This window comes from Rhinoderma darwinii, chromosome 4 (assembly GCF_050947455.1).
Source record: "Rhinoderma darwinii isolate aRhiDar2 chromosome 4, aRhiDar2.hap1, whole genome shotgun sequence".
NCBI classification, from domain to species: domain Eukaryota; kingdom Metazoa; phylum Chordata; class Amphibia; order Anura; family Rhinodermatidae; genus Rhinoderma; species Rhinoderma darwinii.
The window spans coordinates 216,893,943-216,921,469 of record NC_134690.1 but is presented as its reverse complement, the minus strand read 5'-3'; the positions used below and the strand labels follow the sequence as shown (position 1 = coordinate 216,921,469).

General features: G+C 42.4%; 1 protein-coding gene across 3 annotated transcripts in view; it reads right to left on the bottom strand.

The window, feature by feature from the left end:
• The window catches only part of KLHL32 (kelch like family member 32), a 252,386-nt gene that overhangs the window by 22,163 nt on the left and 202,696 nt on the right, over window positions 1-27,527 (bottom strand). For 2 of the 3 annotated variants that reach the window (XM_075862185.1, XM_075862187.1), the window contains 2 exons: window positions 4,937-4,995; window positions 1,156-1,348 (listed from right to left, as the gene is read on the bottom strand). In XM_075862185.1, coding sequence (XP_075718300.1) covers window positions 1,156-1,348; window positions 4,937-4,995 — 252 coding nt within the window. Of the gene's footprint in view, window positions 1-1,155; window positions 1,349-4,936; window positions 4,996-27,527 lie in introns of those variants that run through there. The other variant, XR_012883182.1, reaches the window with a different exon arrangement.

Sequence of the window (27,527 nt, the reverse complement as noted above, 5' to 3'; positions counted from 1 at the left end):
CTATCTACGGGTGATGGGAGGGCTTGCTATCTTCAGGCAGGGGGGGTGCTATCTACATGAAAGGATGCTATCTACAAGACTGGAGACCCTGGCTAGAGATCCTTCGATGCTCTGGCCGGGGATTCCATTGTTGAAAGCCCTGACTTCACTGTCCTTATATGGACAGTAATATCAAGGGATTCCCCAGGCTCAGCGCTCAAAGTAGCGCTGTGTAGTCCTCGGCCAGGATCAGTTTTTACCGGCCGTTACAAGGATTGTTTCCTGAAAAACGGCCGGTAAAAACTGATCCGTTGACTTTTATGGAAACCGTCTGGCCGTGAAAATGGCCAAAAATAGGACATTTCCTATTTCTTGACGGCCAATATTCACGGGCCGTTAAAAAAGCATCCATGTGAGTAGCTGTGTGACGGCCACTAAAAAAATCACACGGCCGTTTTTCACTGTCGTGTGAATGTAGCTTTAGGCAGTATTCACATGCTGTGTTTTTGCCTTTGGAGAAAATGCCATGTGTGAATACATCCTTAGACAAACCCTTTCCATATTCCCTATTAGGGATTATGGATGTAATAGAGGGGATTCTCCTCTATTAGCCAGAGCTGAGAGCTGCTATAAAGAGTGTCTCTCCCTCTATAGGACCAGTTTGTCCGCGCATTACACAGATGACCCATTGGTTGCAGTGGATGTCGGGCATTGCTTCATTTCTCCTACAATGTTGCTATATTAGGTCTGCGGTATTTTCAATTTGTTACAGGCAGAAATCAGGTTCTGTTCCTTGTATGTACTTACATGTGCAATAACTTCAATGAATCAGTTTATTGATTCCAAAACCTGCTAGCAGCATTTAAATGACTGAAATCAAAGCCATTAGGTATTGTAGCTTGTTCACATGGTCAAATTCTCATTCAATGGTTCTTTAAAATGGGAAATGGATGCTATGGGAGGAAGGTAAGAAAACAGTTCCTTTGGGAAAAGTTTCTTTACCACTTTTTCACTCTTCTGTGATCCTGGTTTTAACCAAAAAATAAAGACTGGTACAATTGACTGAAATAAGTCCTTCATTGGCAAAGCAGAAGACTGTATCGACTATATAATTCAGGTTGTCTGGTGTGTTGCAGTAATATATGTAAAATCAGATTATCATTAGCAAACACCCACCTGTGAGTAAGTTGAAGTTGCAGCGTGTCCACTGGTCCGTGTCAATGTTGTAAGAGTCTATGTGTCGCACCAAAATCCGATCATTGTTGTAATCTAAATCATTTCCACCCAGGACATAAAGCTTCCTTTGGACTGCTGCCATGGCATGGTAAACTCTTCTCTGCAGCATAGGGCCGCGACTAATCCACTTATTCTGGAAAATACAAATTAGCAATTGCTTTGGCATCCTGCAGCGGTTACAGATATACGCTCAGTAAAAAGATTTTCCCAGTTCCTCTACTTAGCCTTCTCTTCTGAAAACCGAGAAACATTTAGACTATGTTCACACATGGTCATAGTATCCTAGTCATTTAGTAAAAAAAAATATGAATATTTGTATATATGTTTTATTGTGTGTGTGTGTGTGTGTGTGTTTTTTACAGTTCTATGAAATATTAGTGAATGGGAAATAGTTATACTTCCCCTTAATATTTCTTTACAAATTGTATTTTGGCCCAATATAACCACATACATCCAGTTTTTACTACGATTACTGTGTGATACTAAGGGCTTGTTTACACGAACGTGTATTACGTCCGTGCAACGCGCGGGATTTTCACGCGGGTCGTACGGACCTATGTTAGTCTATAGGGCAGTGCAGACAGTCCGTGAGTTTTGCGCAGCGTGAGTCTGCTGCGAAAAACTCACGACATGTCCTATATTTGTGCATTGTTCGCGCATCACGCACCCATTGAAGTCAATGAGTGCGTGAAAACCACGCATGTCACACGGAAGCAGGACGCGTGATTCGCGCAACAGCAGTGAAAAGGATGAATGAAAACAGAAAAGCACCACGTGCTTTTCTGTTTACAAACATCCAAATGGAGTGTCATAATGATGGCGGCTGCGCAAAAAGCACGCAGCCGCACATCATATGGTGACGACACACGGAGCTGTTAAGTGCCTTTTGCGCACGCAAAACGCCGCGTTTTTTGCGTGCGCAAAACGCACACGCTCGTGTAAATAAGGCCTTAGGGTGGATTTACAGGAACGTGATATACGTCCGTGCAACGCGCGTGATTTTCACGTGCCTCGCATGGACCTATGTTAGTCTATGGGGCCGTGCAGACAGTTGCGTGATTTTTACACAGCGTGAGTCCGCTGCGTAAAACTCACGACATGTCCGATATTTCTGTGTTTCTCGCGCATCACGCACCCATTGAAGTCAATGGGTGCATGAAAATCACGCGCAGCACACGGAAGCACTTCCGTGTGACGCGCGTGATTCGCGCAACAGCAGTAAAAAGTATGAATGAAAACAGAAAAGCACCACGTGCTTTTCTGTTTACAAACATACAAACAGTGTCATAATGATGGCGGCTGCGCAAAAATCACGCAGCCACGCATCATACGTGGGTGACACACGGAGCTGTTAAGAGCCTTTTGCGCGCGCAAAACGCCGTGTTTTTTTGCGCGCGCAAAATGCACACGCTCGTGTAAATCCGGCCTAAGGGTATGTTGGCACGGCCTATTTTCGGCCGTTTTTCGGGTCGAAAAATCGGAAGCAGAACGTACCGACGGAGTATTTTTAGCAGCGTTTTTTTACACGTAAAAAAACGGCCGCGAAAAAGAAGTGCAGGACACTTCTTGGGACATTTTTGGAGCCGTTTTCCATAGACTCTATTGAAAAAAGCTCCAAAACGGCCGTAAAAAACACCGCGAAAATCGTGAGCGGCACAAAAAACTTCTGAAAATCAGGAACTGTTTTCTCTTGACATCTGCCCACTGATTTACGGCTGTTTTTGGGGCTGTTTTTCTATTGTCAATGAAAATGAGACATAAAAAAATGCCTCGTCGGAACAGAACGCCGTATTTCCCATTAAAATCAATGGGCAGGTGTAGGTAGGCGTTCGGCTTCCGATTTTTCAGCCGTTTTTCGTAACGTTTACGGCCCAAAAAACGGCAGAAAATAGCCCGTGTGAACATACCCTTACTCAACCACGTTATAAGTCAACATGAAAGAAGTGTTATATTCCTTTATTAACCTAGTTTCAGCTTCATCTTTCTGCTAGGCTTACATAGTAGCCCCAAATACATTATTGCAACAGCTTGTGATGTTGACTGACTAAACATGTTGCCCATGTGGTATATATTTTTTTTGTGGAATATTGAAAAGCAGAGTCGATAACACTTTTAAATACAGAGAAAAAAATATGGACACATTGTGGGAATACATTGGGAGCATGTTCCGACGTACATAGTGTAAATATGCAAAAACATGCTGTGTGAACATAGCCTAACTTGGCTATTAGTGGCCTATTGCATACATGAAAATGTAAATGTACTGTCAATTCTTTCCTTACACCTCAACGTGTTTTTTTTTATATCCATATGATCCTTAAATGACTTGCATATTAATGACATGAATAATTTTTGGGTTTCTTCTGTGTTTAGTGAAGGACACAATACATAATAACTAACAGAAAATTAGAAAGTACCATTGTATTTTACACAGTTAGCAAGAAAGTCCCAAGGCAGAAGGATAAAAATGGCATCTGATTTGCTAAGTATTCTTCTGTCCCCTGATTACAGCATTCTTTTTCTCTACTGCAATGCCTGCCAGGTGAAGCACTACACAAGCAGCGAGGCACCGGGGTTTGAGCAAGGTCACAGCTAAAACGGCAGTGTTTGAATACTAATCAGTGATAGGGAGCAGAGGTCACCGCAGCCTGTCTGCTAGCAGGTAGCTCTGTGCTCGGTGGCAGATGGCAGTCATTATTGACTCTCCACAAAGGCCTTGCTTAAAGCCGTGCCCCAGTGCTCAGTGATGGAGTAATTGAGATTCAGAGCGGGTACAGGCAGATGTGGTTTGCCAGAGCCCACCGTAAACAATATGCCAGCAGAATGTAAAAAAAAAAAAAAATGAGGCTGTGTGTGCGCAAACATGAATCAGTCCTCATTTAAAAAAGTTTCAATTATTAACTGTATGTGTGCTTGGAATAGCATACCATCCAATTAACAAAGGAAACAGACATAGCTGTGATGTTCCCTCATATATTTAAAGCAGCGAGCATGCCTTCATATTACTGACACCAATAAAAATCTATCATTAACACATTAAAAAGAGGATATAGCGGGAATTAACATAGAATTCACACTGTGAAAACACTTTGGCTAGGGTCACACATGGGGTTGTATTGTGTTTAACTATCAGGGAAAAACACATGAAGAAAATGTATTGTGTGACATTTTTTAGCGTTTTTTCCCTCTTCCTTGCATAATTTGCATGTTACTAATACTGTAGATGTAAAAGTGCTGTCTTTTAAAAAAAAAAATGGTCACAAAAGTACCTTTAAAACACCACACCTTCAACATGATGTGATTTAAAATAAAATAAAAACACATTAAATGTAAAAAAAATATACAAAAAACAGCTCAATCAACAATTTTTTAAATCCTATATTTTTATTATCCTGTGGAATATGGGTCTTTTACATTCTTAGGCCCCATGTACACAAACGTAGATTTCATCTGTAATTACGGACCCATTCATTTCTATGGCCGACGGCCACCTTCTGGTATATTTACAGGAAGGCGTCCTGGCTGTGGAAAGCTTCTGTAAAAAATAGGACATCCTATTTTTTTATTTTACGGAGTGTGCTCCCATACTTTATAATGGTAGCACGGCCTGTAAATGCAGACGACTGTCTGCTGCCGGCCATAGCCGTAATCACAGACAGGCTACGGCCGTGTGCAGGGGGCCTTACCCTGTGGAATATGGGTCTTTTACATTGTTGCTCACCTGTTTTGGATCGTATACCATTAGCCTGTTCTGGTATTGTGCTGTGTTAGTCACACCACCTGAAACGACAATAGTTTAGAATTCAGTTCATATTTAGTATTTGAGATCACAATCTGCACATTAACCCCTTCCCGCTGCAGCCACTTTTGACCTTCCTGACAGAGCCTCATTTTTCAAATCTGACATGTTTCACTTTATGTGGTAATAACTTTAGAATGCTTTTACCTATCTGAGCAATAAAGAGGCTGTTTTCTCATGACATTTTGTACTTTGTCAGAGGTAAAATTTGGTCAATACATTCAGTGTTTGTTTGTGAAAAACACCAAAATTTTGAGAAAATTTGCAAAAATAAGAATTTTTCTAAATTCAAATGATCTACTTGTAAGGCTTTATTCAGACGAACGTGAAAAAGATCCGTGCAACGCGCGTGATTTGCACGCGCGTTGCACGGACCTATATGTGTCTATGGGGCCGTGCAGACATGTCCGTGGTTTTTCCTCAGCGTGAGTCCGCTGAAAAAAAGTCACGACATGTCCGTTCTTTGGGCGTTTTGCACGCATCACGCACCCATTGAAGTCAATGGGTGCGTGAAAACCACGCATGCCGCACGGAAGCACTTCTATGCGAACTGCGTGATTCGCGCAAGAGCTGTCAAAAGGATGAATGTAAACAGAAAAGCACCACGTGCTTTTCTATTTACAAACATCCAAACGGAGTGTCTTTGAGAAGAGTGAACCCTGACAACCGAACCGAACTTCACCGGGTTCGGCCGAACTCGTTTTGGCCGAACCGGACAAAAAAATTTCCGGTACGCGACGTCCGGATATAGTCACTGTCCAGGGTGCAGAAAGAGTTAAACTGTTTCAGCACCCTGGACAGTGACTTCCGATCCCAATATACATGAACGAGTAAAAAAAAAAAAGTTCTGACTTACCGATAACTCCCGGCTTCTTCCTCCAGTCTGACCTCCCTGGATGACAATTCAGTCCAAGTGACAGCTGCAGCCAATCACAGGCCAAGCACAGGCTGCAGCGGTCACATGGACTGCGGCGTCATCCAGGGAGGTGGGGCCAGATGTCAAGAGAGGCGCGTCACCAAGGACGCGTCACCAAGGCAACGGCCGGGAAGTTCTCGGTAAGTACGAACCTCCTTTTTTTTTTTAACAGGTTGCTAGATATGGTGATCGGAATTCACTGTCGAGGTTGCTGAAAGAGTTACTCCCGATCAGTTAACTCTTTCAGCACCCTGGACAGTGACTGACGTCGGCAAGAATCTTCTCTATGATGGCGGCTGCGCGAAAATCACGCAGCCGCGCATCATACACAGATGACACACGGAGCTGGCAAGTGATTTTTGCGTTCGTGTGAATCCAGCCTAAGACAGACAGTTATACCACACAAAAAAGTTACTAATTAACATTTCCCGTATGTCTACTTTATGTTGGCATCATTTTTTGAACATTCTTTTACCTTTATAGGATTCAACAAGACTTATAAGTTTAGAAGAAATTTCTCACATTTTCATGAAAATTTCAAAAGCCTATTTTTTTAGCGACCAGTTCAATTCTGAAGTGGCTTTGAGGGCCTTATATATTAGAAAGCCCCATAAATTACCCAATTTTAAAAACTGCACCCTCAAAGTATTTAAAACAGCATTTATAACGTTTTCTAATCCTTCAGGCGTTTCACAGGACTTAAAGCAAAGTGGAGGTGAAATTTACAAATTTCATTTTTTTTGCAGAAATTAGTGTGCAGAGTGAAAATGGCAATTTTTCCATGGATATGCCATTTCAGTGTCCAATATGTGGTGCCCAGCTTGTGCCATCATGAAAAGACAGCTCTCTAATTATTATGATGTGTTTCCCAGTTTTAGAAACACCCTACATTCGGCCCTAATCTTTTGCCTGGACATTCAGAGTACCATGAAAAATTGAGGCCTAGTTTTGCGATTTACATGGTATTGGTTCAAAATTAGGCTGGGTTCACACGACCTATTTTCAGACGTAAACGAGGCGTATAATGCCTCGTTTTACGTCTGAAAATAGGGCTACAATACGTCGGCAAACATCTGCCCATTCATTTGAATGGGTTTGCCGACGTACTGTGCAGACGACCTGTTATTTACGCGTCGTCGTTTGACAGCTGTCAAACGACGACGCGTAAAAATACAGCCTCGTCAAAAGAAGTGCAGGACACTTCTTTGGACGTTTTTGGAGCTGTTTTCTCATAGACTCCAATGAAAACAGCTCCAAAAACGGACGTAAAAAACGCCGCGAAAACGGCGCGAAAAACGCAGCGAAAAATGTGAGTTGGTCAAAAAACGTCTGAAAAGCAGGGTCTGTTTTCCCTTGAAAACAGCTCTGGATTTTCAGACGTTTTTGGTCACTACGTGTGCACATACCCTTACAGAGGCTCGGATGTGAAATAATAAATGAAACCCCTGAGAACTGACTCCATTTTGGAAACTAAGGATGCGGCGATGCCAAATATGTATGGTTTATTTATTTTTTCAAAAATTAAGGACTTGATAAGGGAAAAAGGGAAAAAGGGCAATTGTTTTATTTTATTATGTAAAACTTTTCTTTTTTTTATCTGTTAAAACTTTTTTTTCATTTGTTTTTTAGTCCCACTAGGGGACTTGAATGTCCAACTCTCTGAGTTCTAGTCTAATACATTGCACTACCTATGTAGTCCAATGTATTAGAACTGTCAGTTGTTAACTGACAGCAAGCCCATTAGGCACCGCCCCTGGGCTTTTGATCACTGCATCTAAGGGGTTAAAGTTGGGGATCAGAGCTAGCTCCGGTTCCTGATGTTACAGCATGGTGTCAGCTGTATCATACAGCTGATACCCGCCGCTGATGATGCGGGCACAGCTTCTGAGGCCGCACCATCTTCCCGTCACTACTGGAAACCTTCTAGCAGGCTTCCGTAATTGGCAGACAGGGAGACCACTGTTAGGCCTCCGGTTTCCATTTCAGCCATCGGCATACCGGCGATTGCTTTGTTGGGGTGCCGGCTGACTACAAACTCCTTAAATGCAACAGTCACATTTGACCGCTACATTTAAGGAGTTAATGGCGGGGATTGGAGCTAACTGCAGTCCCCGTCACTACAGCAGGGTGTCAGCTGTAACATACAGCTGACACCCGCGGCTGATGGCACGGACTCTGAGCCCGTGCCATCCATTTGTTGTAAGTATACAAATTGCAGGACGCACTAGCTTTCCATGACGTATACTTATGGAAAATGTCGGGAAAGGGTTTACAATTTCCACATCAAATCCAGAGGAAGCCAAAGGGAAATTCGTAGAGGCAAACCGGAAACCTGCCCTAACTGATCGGGCCCTAACTGATTGGTAATTGCTGTATTAGGGCTCATTCAGACGAGCGTAAAATTAGTCTGTGTGCTGTGTGTGAAAATCATTGAATCATTGAATTCAATGTTGCGTGAAACTCACTGCATGTCCTATATTGGTGTGTTTTTCACGTACCTACGTGCCTATTGAAGTCAATGGGTGCATGAAAATCACGCACAGCACATGGATGCACATCCGTGTGCTGTGCGTGATTTGCGCATCAATTCCATTGAAAAAAAAGATGTGCTTTGCGAGTGCATGAAAAATGTATGTGACTCGCAAAGCCCACTGATGCATAACGCAACACACACGGAACAGATCACGCGTGTTTTTCACGTGCGTGAATCTGATACGCTCGTGTGAATGTAGCCTTAAAGACCACTTTGTACCTATATATTAGAATGCAGCTTTCAAGCTTAAATGGATAAATATCTCTACACTGAAGCAGTAAAAAGAATAAAGTGACTCTATAATGGCAGGCATGATAATTCACCGGGAGTCATCTGGTTTTGTGCCTCCTCCCCAGTCACGCGGTCACTTGGGCCTTCCGCCTGACCTGTGACCACAGAACTCGACAGAGACACATACTAATGATATATATTTTTTATGGGCACAGGGCAGGCCTCATCAAGCAGTGCACACTACTGGCTAACAAAATGTTGATAAAACCATCACAAGCTCTATGTTTATGTGGATCCTTGTATACACCAACCAAATAACTGATTAAAAAAAAAAGAAACATTTACATTATCATTAGAGATAAGCGAATTTCCCGAAATTAGTTTTGGGTCCAATTCGGTTGTACCGAACTTCAGATTTGATTAGGGCGGAATAAATTTGTCGCAAATCGAAAGTGCACTGAAAAGTTTAAGGACTGTAGTCAACCTCTTTCAAGCTCTTTAATGCCAAAACAGCATTAGTAATGTCAAAGTGACATCAACATGTATGGCTATGGGTAAACAGATGGTAGCCGGTGGCAACAATCTGCCAGATTAAAAACACACTGCACTGTCAGATTTTTTTATGCTTTTAAAAGTTAAAAAACGGTCCAATTATTATACCTTTTTGGTGGTAGATGCCTGCTTGTGTTTATACATACACGTGGTATCGGAAGAAGCATTGGCTTTTTAACAAGTGGTCCATATTCCTCTTTGGGGAGTAGCAACAGGTTTGGTGTTATTTTTTTAAAGAAAAAATATATATATTATCCACCACTGCCACGACTACAGTACATGTGCCAGTGATAGTGTGCCTGAACGTCCTGGAATGTGAAGAAGCTGGCTTTTTATTCTAGTTATCTGAAAGAAAATTGTCACTTGGATCCAAACTAATGTAGAACGGCACTGTACAACTGCTTGACGCAGAATAATATGCCAAAAGTTTGGAATTTATTGTAATCCGAATCTTTTGGGAAATTCGGGACGAAATTGATTAGTGTAGAATTTATTTGCTCAGCTTTAATTATCAAAATTATTATAATTAAATAAGAAAGTAGTATTATATATTTCCTTCTTTGGAGTAAGAAATATCCACAGTTTATGTAAAACTACTAGACAGCATAGTACAAATTTAATGTCAAACGTAACATATACAATATAGAAAAAGTACCCGGCGCTGCCTGGGTATAACATGTCGGGCTGTCTGTTTGTGTGTTCATTGGACTTGTGCCAAGGGTGCCCAGGAGTCTAATCCATGCCCTCATATTTTCTTGGTAGATGCGACAAGTGGAGAAAAAAGGGGGGAGACAGTGGCGCTCCTCTGAGGCGATGTTGTCTTATGTACGGTTTGTACAGTCTGGAAATGAATCCTGTACCAAAAGACTCAGCAAGAAGCCTTTTCTCTGGTAGTGGGTACCTGACCTGACGAAAGGACCGGTTTGGTCCAGAAACGCGTAGTCTGCACTAATAAATAAAGAATTTCATTTTACACATTGCATTTGTACTTACTATCCTGGCGCCATTACCAAGAGACAGCATGAACTTTTTCTTAATTTCCACTTGCCTCATATTTTCTTGGTTTCTGGGGAAATCGCTAGTAGCCCTATATACCCCTGCAGTTACACACTGTTTATTTCAATTTTAACTTCCTAAATACCTAACAGCTAAACTGGTAGGAAATGGAGTCATAAGACTGTGACAGAGCCTGTTGATTAACAACATTTGCAGTTTTTTTTACCAGTTGGCCATAGACTATGGTTGTATCATAATTGAAAACCGCATCATGCATGAAAGCTTACTCATTAGCACGCTGAACATTGTGATGTTCTCTATCAGCTTGCTTTCTGGCCTGGGTTCGGGCAGGAGTCTCTGCGCTTCTGAGAGCCACCTGCCTGATATGTTGCTGAGAAAGCCCGAGTTTGCTGAGGAGTCTCAGCAGCTCGAGCAGCAGTATGACTCATTTGATCAGCTTGCAGTTGGGCAAGAGGAGTCTCTGCAGCTGGTAATGCAGCTTTCCTCCTGGCCATCAGTAATCTGATTGGTTGCTATGGGTAACCACCAGGGGCATAGCTATAGGCTCATGGGCCCGATGCAAAGGTTTTTCTTGGGCCCCCCAAAAAAACTTCTCATGGCCGAGGGCCCGCAGCTTTCACCTGCATCGCTGGGCCTCCTAAGTGACCCAACGATGCAGCACCAGCAGCCGGGGGCGTCACTAAGGTCTTGAAACACCAGGGGAAATAGCCCCAATACATATACCCCCAAAAAAATGTGTCTGTATGTATATGTGTATATAGGAGACCGCATATCTATAGCACTATGACCCTATAGCTATGGATAGGATTAGATACAGTTGCTCAGCAGACAGTATCACACATGATAGGATCAGATATAGGGCCCAGCAGACAGTATCACACATGATAGGATTAGATACAGTGGCTCAGCTGACAGTATCACACATGATAGGATTAGACATAAGGCCTAGCAGACAGTATCACACAAGATAGGATTAGATACAGTGGCTCAGCAGTCAGTATCACACGATAGGATTAGATATAAGGCCCAGCAGACAGTATCACACATGATGAGATTAGATACAGTGGCTCAGCAGACAGTATCACACATTATAGGATTAGATACAGTGGCTCAGCTGTCAGTATTGCACATGATAGGATTAGATGTAAGGCCCAGCAGACAGTATCATACATGATGAGATTAGATACAGTGGCTCAGCAGGCAGTATCACACATTATAGGATTAGATACAGTGGCTCAGCAGTCAGTATTGCACATGATAGGATTAGATATAAGGCCCAGCAGACAGTTTCACACATGATGAAATTAGATACAGTGGCTCAGCAGACAGTATTACACATTATAGGATTAGATACAGTGGCTCAGCAGACAGTATCACACATGATAGGATTAGATATAAGGCCCAGCAGACAGTATCACACAAGATAGGATTAGATACAGTGGCTCATCAGTCAGTATTACACGATAGGATTAGATATAAGGCCCAGCAGACAGTATCACACATGATAGGATTAGATACAGTGGCTCAGCAGTCAGTATTACACATGATAGGATTAGATACAGGGCTCAGCAGTCAGTTTTACACATGATAGGATTAGATATAAAGCCCAGCAGACAGTATCACACATGATGAGATTAGATATAAACCCAGCAGACAGTATCACACATGATGAGATTAGATACAGTGGCTCAGCAGACAGTATCACACATTATAGGATTAGATACAGGGCTCAGCAGTCAGTTTTACACATGATAGGATTAGATATAAAGCCCAGCAGACAGTATCACACATGATGAGATTAGATATAAACCCAGCAGACAGTATCACACATGATGAGATTAGATACAGTGGCTCAGCAGACAGTATCACACATGATAGGATTAGATACAGTGGCTCAGCTGTCAGTATTGCACATGATAGGATTAGATGTAAGGCCCAGCAGACAGTATCATACATGATGAGATTAGATACAGTGGCTCAGCAGGCAGTATCACACATTATAGGATTAGATACAGTGGCTCAGCAGTCAGTATTGCACATGATAGGATTAGATATAAGGCCCAGCAGACAGTTTCACACAGGATGAGATTAGGTACAGTGGCTCAGCAGACAGTATTACACATTATAGGATTAGATACAGTGGCTCAGCAGACAGTATCACACATGATAGGATTAGATATAAGGCCCAGCAGACAGTATCACACATGATAGGATTAGATACAGTGGCTCAGCAGTCAGTTTTACACACACTAGGATTAGATATAAAGCCCAGCAGACAGTATCACACATGATGAGATTAGATATAAGCCCAGCAGACAGTATCACACATGAGATTAGATACAGTGGCTCAGCAGACAGTATCACACATTATAGGATTAGATACAGTGGGTCAGCAGTCAGTATTGCACATGATAGGATTAGATATAAGGCCTAGCAAACAGTATCACACATGATGAGATTAGATACAGTGGCTCAGCAGGCAGTATCACACATTATAGGATTAGATACAGTGGCTCAGCAGTGAGTATTGCACATGATAGGATTAGATCTAAGGCCCAGCAGACAGTATCACACATGATGAGATTAGATACAGTGGCTCAGCAGACAGTATTACATAATAGGATTAGATATAAGGCCCAGCAGACAGTATCACACATGATAGGATTAGATACAGTGGCTCAGCAAACAGTATCACACATGATAGGATTAGGTACAGTGGCTCAGCAGTCAGTATTGCAGATGATAGAATTAGATATAAGGCCCAGCAGACAGTATCACACATGATGAGATTAGATACAGTGGCTCAGCAGACAGTATTACATAATAGGATTAGATATAAGGCCCAGCAGACAGTATCACACATGATAGGATTAGATACAGTGGCTCAGCAGACAGTATCACACATGATAGGATTAGATATAAGGCCCAGCAGACAGTATCACACAAGATAGGATTAGATACAGTGGCTCATCAGTCAGTATTACACGATAGGATTAGATATAAGGCCCATCAGACAGTATCACACAAGATAGGATTAGATACAGTGGCTCAGCAGTCAGTATTACACGTGATAGGATTAGATACAGGGCTCAGCAGTCAGTTTTACACATGATAGGATTAGATATAAAGCCCAGCAGACAGTATCACACATGATGAGATTAGATATAAACCCAGCAGACAGTATCACACATGATGAGATTAGATACAGTGGGTCAGCAGACAGTATTGCACATGATAGGTCTTAGATATAAGGCCCAGCAGACAGTATCACACATGATGAGATTAGATACAGTGGCTCAGGAGACAGTATTACACATTATAGGATTAGATACAGTGGCTCAGCAGACAGTATCACACAAGATAGGATTAGATACAGTGGCTCAGCAGTCAGTATTACTTGATAGGATTAGATATAAGGCCCAGCAGACAGTATCACACATGATAAGATTAGATACAGTGGCTCCGCAGTCAGTTTTACACATAATAGGATTAGATATAAAGCCCAGCAGACAGTATCACACATGAGATTAGATATAAGCCCAGCAGACAGTATCACACATGATGAGATTAGATACAGTGGCTCAGCAGACAGTATCACACATTATAGGATTAGATACAGTGGGTCAGCAGTCAGTATTGCACATGATAGGATTAGATATAAGGCCTAGCAAACAGTATCACACATGATGAGATTAGATACAGTGGCTCAGCAGGCAGTATCACACATTATAGGATTAGATACAGTGGCTCAGCAGTGAGTATTGCACATGATAGGATTAGATCTAAGGCCCAGCAGACAGTATCACACATGATAGGATTAGATACAGTGGCTCAGCAGTCAGTTTTACACACAATAGGATTAGATATAAAGCCCAGCAGACAGTATCACACATGATGAGATTAGATATAAGCCCAGCAGACAGTATCACACATGATGAGATTAGATACAGTGGCTCAGCAGACAGTATCACACATTATAGGATTAGATACAGTGGGTCAGCAGTCAGTATTGCACATGATAGGATTAGATATAAGGCCTAGCAAACAGTATCACACATGATGAGATTAGATACAGTGGCTCAGCAGGCAGTATCACACATTATAGGATTAGATACAGTGGCTCAGCAGTGAGTATTGCACATGATAGGATTAGATCTAAGGCACAGCAGACAGTATCACACATGATGAGATTAGATACAGTGGCTCAGCAGACAGTATTACATAATAGGATTAGATATAAGGCCCAGCAGACAGTATCACACATGATAGGATTAGATACAGTGGCTCAGCAAACAGTATCACACATGATAGGATTAGGTACAGTGGCTCAGCAGTCAGTATTGCACATGATAGAATTAGATATAAGGCCCAGCAGACAGTATCACACATGATGAGATTAGATACAGTGGCTCAGCAGACAGTATTACATAATAGGATTAGATATAAGGCCCAGCAGACAGTATCACACATGATAGGATTAGATACAGTGGCTCAGCAGACAGTATCACACATGATAGGATTAGATATAAGGCCCAGCAGACAGTATCACACAAGATAGGATTAGATACAGTGGCTCATCAGTCAGTATTACACGATAGGATTAGATATAAGGCCCAGCAGACAGTATCACACAAGATAGGATTAGATACAGTGGCTCAGCAGTCAGTATTACACGTGATAGGATTAGATACAGGGCTCAGCAGTCAGTTTTACACATGATAGGATTAGATATAAAGCCCAGCAGACAGTATCACACATGATGAGATTAGATATAAACCCAGCAGACAGTATCACACATGATGAGATTAGATACAGTGGGTCAGCAGACAGTATCACACATTATAGGATTAGATACAGTGGCTCAGCAGTCAGTATTGCACATGATAAGTCTTAGATATAAGGCCCAGCAGACAGTATCACACATGATGAGATTAGATACAGTGGCTCAGGAGACAGTATTACACATTATAGGATTAGATACAGTGGCTCAGCAGACAGTATCACACAAGATAGGATTAGATACAGTGGCTCAGCAGTCAGTATTACTTGATAGGATTAGATATAAGGCCCAGCAGACAGTATCACACATGATAAGATTAGATACAGTGGCTCCGCAGTCAGTTTTACACATAATAGGATTAGATATAAAGCCCAGCAGACAGTATCACACATGAGATTAGATATAAGCCCAGCAGACAGTATCACACATGATGAGATTAGATACAGTGGCTCAGCAGACAGTATCACACATTATAGGATTAGATACAGTGGCTCAGCAGTGAGTATTGCACATGATAGGATTAGATCTAAGGCCCAGCAGACAGTATCACACATGACGAGATTAGATACAGTGGCTCAGCAGACAGTATCACACATTATAGGATTAGGTACAGTGGCTCAGCAGTCAGTATTGCACATGATAGAATTAGATATAAGGTCCAGCAGACAGTATCACACATGACGAGATTAGATACAGTGGCTCAGCAGACAGTATCACACATTATAGGATTAGGTACAGTGGCTCAGCAGTCAGTATTGCACATGATAGAATTAGATATAAGGTCCAGCAGACAGTATCACACATGATGAGATTAGATACAGTGGCTCAGCAGACAGTATTACACATTATAGGATTAGATACAGTGGCTTAGCAGACAGTATCACACATGATAGAATTAGATATACGGCCCAGCTCTCTGACATTGCAGCTCCAGCGCTGGACCCAGGAAAGGTAAGTATAATAATTGCTTTGCTTTTTTACGTGTTACTAATTTTTTTCGTGTGTTTGTGTTTTTTTACAGATTGGGTTGTTGGACTACTTTTTTATTCTCAATAATATGGATAACGAGGATTGTGTGTGATTTTTATTTCAATAAAATATTTTTTCTATGTCCTTGTAGTTTTCTAACTTTATTACTACCTCCTTAGTAATAGCTGCTGGCTGATTGACAATGTCCATTACTAAGGCAGGGCTTAAAGAGGCTCTGTCACCAGATTTTGCAACCCCTATCTCCTATTGCAGCAGATCGGCGCTGCAATGTAGATAAGAGTAAAGTTTTGTTTTTTTTAAAAACGAACATTTTTGGCCAAGTTATGACCATTTTTATATTTATGCAAATGAGGCTTTCTAAAGTACAACTGGGCGTGTTTAAAGTTAAAGTACAACTGTTCGTGTATTGTGTGTGCACATCTGGGCGTTTTTACTTCTTTTACTAGCTGGGCATTGTGAATAGAAGTGTATGATGCTGACGAATCAGCATCATCCACTTCTCTTCGTTACCACCCAGCTTCTGGCAGTGCACAGACACACAGCGTGTTCTCGAGAGATCACGCTGTGACGTCACTTCCTGCCCCAGGTCCTGCATCATGTCGGACGAGCGAGGACACATCGGCACCAGAGGCTACATTTGATTCTGCAGCAGCATCGGCGTTTGCAGGTAAGTCGATGTAGCTACTTACCTGCAAACGCTGATGCTGCTGCAGAATCAACTGTAGCCTCTGGTGCCGATGTGTCCTCGCTCGTCCGACACGATGCAGGACCTGGGGCAGGAAGTGACGTCACAGCGTGATCTCTCGAGAACACGCTGTGTGTCTGTGCACTGCCAGAAGCTGGGTGGTAACGAAGAGAAGTGGATGATGCTGATTCGTCAGCATCATACACTTCTATTCACAAGTAAAATAAGTAAAAACGCCCAGATGTACATACACAATACACGCCCAGTTGTTCTTTGGAAAGCCTCATTTGCATAAATATAAAAATGGTCATAACTTGGCCAAAAATGCTCGTATAAAAAAAAACAAAAAACGTTACTCTTATCTACATTGCAGCGCCGATCTGCTGCAATAGGAGATAGGGGTTGCAAAATCTGGTGACAGAGCCTCTTTAATGTTAGACATGAAGAGGCTAACGCTAACCCCCATTATTACCCTGGTACCAACCACCACAAGGAAGTGCCGGGTACGATCCAGTACCCGACCATCTGTAGTGATGGTTGGGCACTGGCGTGGCCGCAGGCTGGTATTATTAGGCTGGGAAAACCCAAAAACAGTGGCCCTTCCCACCCTGGTAATGCTGCTACTGTGTTGTATCTGGCTGGTTATAAAAATGCGGGAACCCCACATCGTTCTTTCCAATTATTATTATATTTTTTTTTAAATGACGTTGGATACCCCCATTTTTCATAACCAGCCAGATACAACACAGCAGCAGCAGCCTGGCATTACCAGGGTGGGAAGGGCCACTGTGTTTGGCCTTTCCCAGCCTAATAATACCAGCCTGCGGCCGCCCCAGTGCCCAACCATTACTTCAGAGGGTCGGGTACTGGATCGTACCTGGCTCTTCCCGGCACCCCTGGTGGCGGTCGGTACCGGGGTAATAATGGGGGTTAGTGTTAGCCTCTGCACCAGCTAACACTAAGCCTCGCCTTAGTAATGGACACTGTCAATCAGCCAGCACCTATTAATAAGGCAGAAGTAATAAAAGTTTCAAAAAAATACAAAGACATAGAAAAAACAGGTTTATTGAAGTAAAAAAAAATACACAAGCCTTATTAACCATATTATTGATAATAAAAAATATCTGTCATTGAAGTAGTCATGGAATCCGACGACCGAAACCTGTAAAAAAACACAAACACAAAAAAAAACATTAGTAAGAACCTGTTCACATCTCCACTGCCCTTCCGTCGGAGCTTTCCGTCAAGTAACCCCTCAACGGAAAGGCACCCTCACCATTGATTGGTTCCATTGTTTTGACTGCGCTATTGGTTACGTCAAGAACAACGGGACCCTGTTACAACGGTGACAAACGGGTACCTTTAGCAACGTTTCCATTACCATGGAGATCAATGGCGAGGGAAACGGAAGCTGAGGTTTCAGTTTGCCATTCCGTTGAGGGGTTACCTAACGGAAACCTCCAATGGAACCCCTCAACGGAAGGGCAACGGTGATGTGAACACAGCCTAACACATATGGTAGGCTTAGATACAGGGCCCAAGTGCATGTGTGATACTGTTTATTGGACCCTGTATCTAAGCCTAAGGTAGGCTTAGATACAGGGTCCAGCAGACAGTAATCTTTTACAGTATAAAATTACTGTCTGCTGGGGCTCTGTATCTAAGCCTGCCACATGGTAGGCTTAAAAGGGGTTGTCCAGACACTAAACATAGATGGCCTATCGCAATAGCTGGTGGGTCGGGGTCCGACTCTCGGGACCCCCGCCAATACATACGAGCGCTGCTTCCCCTTCATTTTCCTCACTTTCTCACACTGAATCGCCGACACGGACATGTCAGCGATTCAGTGTGAGAAAGTGACCGGAATGAAGAGGGAAGTAGCGCTCGTACGAGCGGCTGCACCCCCTTCAAAACAGCCGTAGTTCCCTCTGTAGATAGTGCCACACACCCCCTGTATATAGTGCCACACATCCCATGTAGCTAATGCCACAGTGCCCTCTGTATATAGTGCCACACCCCCCTGTATATAGTGCCACACACCCCCTGTACATAGTGCCACATATGCCCCTGTAGATAATGCCACAGTGCCCTCTGTATATAATGCCACAGTGCCCCCTTTAGATAATGTCACACAGCCCCCATGTAGATGGCGCCACACAGCGCCCCATGTAGATTGTGCCACATAGGGTCCCCTGTACATAGCACCACCCCCAATGTATATAGTGCTACCCCCTTCCCCTGTAGATAGCGCCACTGAAGGTCTCTCTAGCAGAGGAATCCCCGCCCAGAACATTGCGGACGGTGTGGCCGGGGATTCCCCCTCTGAGGACCCCCTGACACCACTGTCCATATATGAAAGAGAGGGTGAGCAGCACAGCATAACAAAAGAAGCCTCCAGGGCCCAGGTGGGTGCCGACCTCCAGGGATCTGACTTGTAAATCCCACAATGTCCAAACAAGAAGTAGAAAAGAGAGGCAGCACTCCAAACAGATGTTGTCAGAAAAGTGGATTTATTCTCCCATCAGTGCAGTAAACAGTGCAACGTTTCAGCTGCTCAATGTAGCCTTTGTCAAGCAAAGGTGCAGCTGAAACGTTGCACTGTGTACTGCACTGATGGGAGAATAAATCCACTTTTCTGACGACATCTGTTTGGAGTGCTGGCTCTCTTTTCTACTTCTTGACTGTCCATATATGGACAGTGAAGTCAATGGCTTCCCCGAGCATAGCACCAAAAGTAGCACTGTGCCCAGGGAATTATCGGCAAGCGGAGGAGCTCCCTCTGCTCCTCCGCTCTGAACTCATTCTGAAGCAGGGACCTGATCGTTCTCTGCTTCAGTAGTAAGCTCAACTGTGTCTGCATCCTGAGGATGCAAACACAGTTGACAGCGGGACATATCCCCGGCTGCACGGAGTAGCGGGACACTGCCCGGAATCCGGGACTGTCCCTCTGAATCCGGGACGGGTGGGAGGGTAGTCGTCAGGGTCTCCTCCTGGAGCGGAATCCCCGGGGAATCGGCTCCTAGCTCCGCCCCACTCCTAGCTCACATCTGTCGGAAAGTGGATGCGGCAGCACCCGTCGTTTATCCAGCCACAATTGAAATAGATAGGATATGGCGCCAGACCTCCCTGGGAGCCGGAACCAAAAACGCTACAGGTAAAGTTTTTGGATCCGGCTCCCAGGGAGGTCCGGCGCCATACGGCACCACAACTGATGTCCCCTGTGCCAAAACAGATCCCATAGAAAGCTATGGGATCTGTTCTAGCATCAGTTTGCCTCCGGCTTTTCTTCAACACGCCGGAGGTAAACTGAAGCGGACGCCGAACATATGTGAACGGCCCCTAACCTTGCACAAAAATGTACAGTAACTGAAAAAAAAAAAACAAGTTCAGTGTGGAAAGGGAAGACATACGAATGCTAGTCATATAATCCATACAACTAATGCCACTGCTAAATTACTGCCACATACTAATTGCTTCCTGTCCCAAGAGATGTTTAGATACAAATTAATTATTATATTGAAAATTGTTGAAAATAATTAGAATATTGAAGAATACACAATAATGTAGTCTTTGCACCAGACTACTCCAGATAGCAAAATGTTCACAACTATACTTTAAAAAAATATTAACACCCCTGAAAAACCTGCTTTGTTCTATGATTTACCTGGAAATGGATGAACTGTTGAAAATATTATAAATCTGATACCAGCAAGATACAGGGAAAACCACCCATGAGGATTATAACAAGACGAGACTGGAACAAAAATCATGTTAATATGGAATTTAGACTAATTATGGATTGAAGGACGAGCTGAAAGCGCCACAAGAAGTTAGGACTAAGTGACTACACATGGGAGAGGACAAGCAGGAACTCTTCTACTATCAGCAGGAAAAAAACAAATGTCACTCACAAAACCTTTTCCTCTGTTCCTGTTTTAGGTTTAATAAGTTGTAGTGAGGGAAGAGCAGAGTAGGGCAGGGTAAGGTTATTAATGACATGTTCCAAATGAAAAGTGAAATACAGGTTGCTCATGAGGTTTGTGGATTTACATCAAAGTACCAAGGTTGTAAATTGAAAATTTTTAGATATATTTTGGAATGCTAAAGATCTCATGTCACCTCATAAAATATTGTATATAGATATTTTTACAAACTACAATAAGGCTGGGTTCACACGTGGCGGAATTTCACTTAAATTCCGCTGCGGACACTCCGCAGCGTTAATCCGCAGCGGAGCCGTTTGTCCATTGACTTACACTTTAATTTAGCAGTGTTCGTTTAGACGAGGCGTAAAATTCCGCTGCGGAGCATAGGCTGCGGAGCGGAATTTGGTGTCCGCAGCATGCTCTGTCTGTTGCGGAGCAGTGGCGGACTCATGGCGGAATTTCTCCATTGACTTCAATGGAGATTCTAATTTCCGCAATGAAGTCCGCAGCTGTCATGCACATGTTATGTGTGCTGCGGATCCGTCTTGCTTTTTTAACTTGACATTTCTTCATTCTGGCTGGACCTATGTATTTCTAGGTCTACAGCCAGACTGAGGAAGTCAATGGGGCTCCCGTAATGACGGGAGCGTTGCTAGGAGACGTCTGTAAATAGTCACTGTCCAGGGTGCTGAAAGAGTTAAGCGATCGGCAGTAACTGTTTCTGCACCCGGGACAGTGACTACCGATCCCAATATACATGTATCTGTAAAAAAAAATGAAGTTCATACTTACCGAGAACTCCCTGCTTCTGTCTCCAGTCCGGCCTCCCAGGATGACGTTTCAGTCTAAGTGACGGCTGCAGCCAATCACAGGCTAATAACAGGCTGCAGCGGTCACATGGACTGCCGCGTTATCCAGGGAGATCGGGCTGGATGCCGAAGGAGGGACGCGTCACCAAGACAACGGGCGGTAAGTATGAATTTCTTTGACTTTCACAAGGGAAAGTGCTGTCCCTTCTCTCTATCCTGCACTGATAGGGAGAAGGGAAGTACTTTTACCGCAGTCCGCAGCAGCTAGTCCGCATCAATTTACTGCACATTTTGTGCAGATCCGCAGCAGAATCTGCAACGCAGATTCTGTGCGGCATTGATGCGGACAGTTGCGGAGGAAATCCGCCACGTGTGGTCATGCCCTAAGAGTCAAAGTCTATGAAGGCCTTTGGGCAAAGTGTGTAGGTGAAAAGAGCAATTTTTTATTAACATTTTTTATTTAAAATTTAGCGTAATACTGCCATAATGATGCGTAAATAATACCGTCATACAAAGCATAATTACAGGAACTTAAGATCAATAAATAAAGCCCCATTTAACCCCTTCAGGACTGAGCCTGTTTTGGCCTTGTGGACACAGACAATTTTTTCAAATCTGACATGTGTCACTTTATGTGGTAATAACTTGGGAATGCTTTTACCTATCCAAGCGATTCTGAGACTGTTTTCTCGTGACATATTGTACTGTACGTTAGTGGAAAAATTTGATCAATAAATTCAGTATTTGTTTGTGAAAATCACCAAACTTTAGAGAAAATTAGCAAAAATGTGCATTTTTCTCAATTTAAATGTATCTGCTTGTAAGACATGTTTGCATCGTTTTTTGAACATCCTTTTTTTTCTAGGACGTTTCAAGGCTTAGAACTTTAGCAGCAATTTCTCACATTTTCAAGAAAATTTCCAAAACCTATTTTTATAGGTACCAGTTCATTTCTGAAGTGACTTTGAAGGCCTTATATATTAGAAACCCCCATAAGTCACCCAATTTTAAAAACTGCACCCCTTAAAGTATTCAATACAGCATGTAGAAAGTTTCTTAACCCTTTCTGTGTTTCACGGGAATTAAAGCAAAGTAGAGGGGAAATTTACTCATTTCTTTTTTTTGTCTGAAAATCCATTTTAATCAATTTTTTCCTGTAACACAAAAGGTTTTACTAGAGAAACGCAACTCAATATTTATTGCCCAGATTCTGCAGTTTTTTTTATAAATATCCCACATGTGGCCCTAGTGTGGTAATGGACAGAAGCAAAGACCTCAGAAGCAAAGGAGCACCTAGTGGATATTGGGGCCTCCTTTTTATTAGAATATATTTTAGGCATCATGTCAGGTTTGAAGAGGTTTTGTGCCAAAACAGTGGAAACACCCCCAAAAAGACACCATTTGGCAAACTACACTCCTCAAGGAATTCATCAAGGGGTATAGTGAGCATTTTAACCCCACAGGTTTTTTGCTGAATTTATTGGAATTAGTCTGTAAAAATGAAAATCTAAATGTTTTCCAATAAAACTTAGAAATTATCAATTTTTACAAGAAATAAAGAAGAAAAATCGCCCCAAGATTTGTAAAGCAATTTCTCCTGATTCTGGCAATACACCATATGTGATAATAAATGGCTGTTTGGACACACAGCAGGGCTCAGAAGGGAAGGAGCACTATTTGGCTTTTGGAGCTCAAGTTTACTCAATTGCTTTTCAGGTGTCATGTTGCATTTGCAAAGCCCCTGAGGGAACAAAACAGTGGACACCCCCCAGAAGTGACCCCATTTGGGAAACTACAGCCCTAAAAAGAAATTGTCTAGGGGTATAGTGAGCATTTTGATCCCATAGGTTTTTTGCTGAATTTTGTGTAATTAGGCCGTCAAAACGTTTATTGTTTTTTATTCTTTTTTTTTACGGCGTTCACCGTTCGCTATAAATGACAAATTAAATTTATTCTGGGTGTCAATGCGATTACGGCGATACCATATGTATATAGGTTTTTTATGTTTTACGGTGTATGCACGATAAAATCACAGATTTAAAAAAATGATTACGTTTTTGTGTCACCATATTCTAAGAGCTACAACTTTCAGGAAAGCTGTGTGAGGGCTTGTTTTTTGCGGAACAAACTGTAGATTTTATTGTTACAATTTTTGGGCACATGCGACTTTTTGATCCCTATTTATGCAATTTTTTGGGAGCTGAAGTGACTAAAAATAGCGATTCCGAAATACTTTTTTTATGGCGGTCATCGTGCGGGATAAATTACATTATATGTTTATAGTTCAGGCCGTTACGGACGCAGCAATACCAATTATGCATAGTTTATTTATTTTTTGCATTTTTTTCTAATAATAAAGGACTTTATAAGGGAAAAAGGGCGATTTTTAAATTTTATTATTTTGACATTTTACTTTTGTAAATTTTCTTGTAACTTTTTGTAACTTTGTAACTTGAAGATCCAATTGTTGGATTGTTGTTATAATACCCTGCAATTCTTATGAATTGCAGGGTATTATACCTGTCAGTTTCACACTGACAGGAGGCATATTAGGTCCTGCCTCTGGCAGGACGTAATCGCCTTCCATAGATGGCAGACCGGAAGTTTTTGTTAGGCTTCCGGTTGCCATACCAATCCCCCCCGAAACAATTGGGCCCCCGCAATTGCGTAGCAGGGTGCAGATGTTGCTATAACAACTTAAATGTGGCGGTAGCTATTGACTGCCGCATTGAAAGGGGTTAATCGGTTCGGATCACCGCTGTGATCCGACCTGATGTTTTCCCCCAGTACTAAGGGCTTATTTAGACGAACGTGATATACGTCTATGCAACGCGCATGATTTTCTCGCGCCTTGCACGGACCTATGTTAGTCTATGGGGCCGTGCAGACTGTCCGTGAGTTTCACGCAGCGTGTGTCCGCTGCGTAAAACCCACGACATGTCAGTTATTTGTGCGTTGTTCGCGCATCACGCACCCATTGAAGTCACTTCCGTGTGACGCGCGTGATTCGCGCAACAACAGTAAAACGTATGAATGAAAACAGAAAAGCACCACGTGCTTTTCTGTTTACAAACATACAAACAGAGTGTCTTAAAGAGGCTCTGTCACCAGATTTTGCAACCCCTATCTGCTATTGCAGCAGATCGGCGCTGCAATGTAGATTACAGTAACGTTTTTATTTTTAAAAAACGAGCATTTTTGGCCAAGTTATGACCATTTTTGTATTTATGCAAATGAGGCTTGCAAAAGTACAACTGGGCGTGTTGAAAAGTAAAAGTACAACTGGGCGTGTATTATGTGTGTACATCGGGGCGTGTTTACTACTTTTACTAGCTGGGCGTTCTGATGAGAAGTATCATCCACTTCTCTTCAGAACGCCCAGCTTCTGGCAGTGCAGACACAGCCGTGTTCTCGAGAGATCACGCTGTGTCGTCACTCACAGGTCCTGCATCGTGTCAGACGAGCGAGGACACATCGGCACCAGAGGCTACAGATGATTCTGCAGCAGCATCAGCGTTTGCAGGTAAGTAGCTACATCGATTTGTGTCTGCACTGCCAGAAGCTGGGCGTTCTGAAGCCCAGCTAGTAAAAGTAGTAAACACGCCCCGATGTACGCACATATTACACGCCCAGTTGTACTTTTACTTTTCAACACGCCCAGTTGTACTTTTGCAAGCCTCATTTGCATAAATACAAAAATGGTCATAACTTGGCCAAAAATGCTCGTTTTTAAAAAATAAAAACGTTACAGTAATCTACATTGCAGCGCCTATCTGCTGCAATAGCAGATAGGGGTTGCAAAATCTGGTGACAGAGCCTCTTTAACCCCTTCCCCCTGCCTGCATTCTGGGCCCTAATGACCAAGCCATTTTCTAAATTTTTCCATTGTCACATTCGAAGAGCTATAACTTTTTTATTTTTGCATCGACATAGCTGTTTAAGGTCTTGTTTTTTGCGACACGTCTTGTAGTTTTTATTGGTACCATTTTGGAGAAGATGCGACTTTTTGATCACTTTTTATCACATTTTTTTAAAGTCAGGATTAACAGAAAACAGCAATTCTTCCATAGTTTTTTATTTTATTTTTTACGGCGTTCACCGTGCGGGTTAAATAATATAATCGATTTATAGTCGGGGTCGTTACGGACGCGGCGATACCAAATATGTGCAACTTTTTTGCTTTATTGTGGGTTTTTTTTAATAGTAAAGCAGTTTGTAAGGGGAAAAAGTGGGTTTTTAATTTTTTCTTTTTCACTTTTTTTTTTCATTAACTTTATTCAACTTTTTTTTACTTTTATACTAGTCCCACTAGGGGACTTCACTATGCGATCCTCATTATAATACACTGCAATACTTCTGTATTGCAGTGTATTACTGCCTGTCCGTTTAAAACGGACAGGCATCTGCTAGGTCATGCCTGCGGCATGACCTAGCAGGCATTCATTACAGGCAGACCTGGGGGCCTTTATTAGGCCCCTGGCTGCCATCAGAGACACAGACACTCGGCGGGTGTCGGTGAGATGAGAGGGAGCTCCCTCCCTCTCTCCAAAACCACTCAGATGCGGTGCTCGCTATTGAGCACCGCATCTGAGGGGTTAAACGGGTGAGATCGATACTAATATCGATCTCACACGGCAGAGCAGGGACGCTCCCAGCCCTCAGCTACGTCTGGCAGCTGAGAGCAGGGAGATTTGACAGCTCCCTGCTCTGTTTATTTTATTCTACAGCAGCGACGTGAAATAGCGGCGCTGTAGCATAAAGCCCATTAATGACCGCCGTGAAGAGGCTTATCGGCGGTCATTAAGCGGTTAAATCACGCAGCCACGCGTCATACGCGACTGACACACGGAGCTGTTAAGTACCTTTTGCGCGCGCAAAACGCAGTGTTTTTTGTGTGCGCAAAAGGCACACGCTCGTGTAAATCCGGCCTTAGGCTAGTAGCAGCCCGTACTGGGAGATGCCGGGCTGCGGGGAATGCCTGTGTGGTCTGTTAGGAGCACACATAGATTAACGGGCTGCAGGCACAAGGACCAGTGCTGCAGCCCGTTAATCTATGTGGGGTGGTCGGGAAGGGGTCAATCAAACAATATTTAAAAAAAAAAAGTTTACATAATATTTAGTACTGAAAAGCAGAATAAAGGATAATTTCTCAAAATTTGTATGAAAAAAAATATTCCCCCAATAAATTATGCCTACCCCAAAATGGTACCAATAAAAACTACACTCATCCTGCAGAAAAAATGCTCCCATAATGCTATGTCGATGGATAAGCAAAAAAGTTATGGCTCTCAGAATCTGGTGACACAAATATTACTTTTTTTAAGGAAAAAAGTTTTTATTGCACAAAAGTATTAAAACGAAACAAAATGAAACGTATTTGTTATAGTTGTATTCATATCAATCCGTAAAATCAACTTGCTATTTGTACTGCACAGTAAACAACGTAAAAAAATGGCGGAATTGCTAGGGTTTTTTTGTGCTCCTCTAAAAAAAATATTTTTAATAGAATTTTCTATATTCACCCCACATAAAATGTTAATAAATTACACAGTAATATATATGTACCCTCAAATGGTGGCAAAAAAAAACTACAAATCCTGCTGCATAAAACAAGGCCTCATGCATTCACGATGAAACAATCAGTTATGGCTTCCGAAATGCAGAGAAGCAAAAATGCTAAAATATACTGTGTCATATAAAGCAGGGATGATACTGGCCAACCAAGTTGTGGTTCAATACACATCTGACCTGCATTCTCAGCCAGATGATAGAAAAACTTTTCTAGGAACATGATAGCTTCCTATTCTTCTTGAGAAATATATGTTAAATATGACTTATGATCACAGAACAGCCAGATTGGGATTTCTATAAGATTGCACAAACAAAAATCCAAAACCCTTTGTTGAGTCTCAAAATCATTTGACTATGTAAAGAATGTTTAAAATCAACGCCAAACTGAAAAACGATGGGGCTCACGGCTCGCTGGCCCTTACAAGACCATTTCTGCTAAAACACACAATATAATTTTGCTGTCTAAAATTCTAGTCTAAATTTAGACCATTACAGTCTATTGA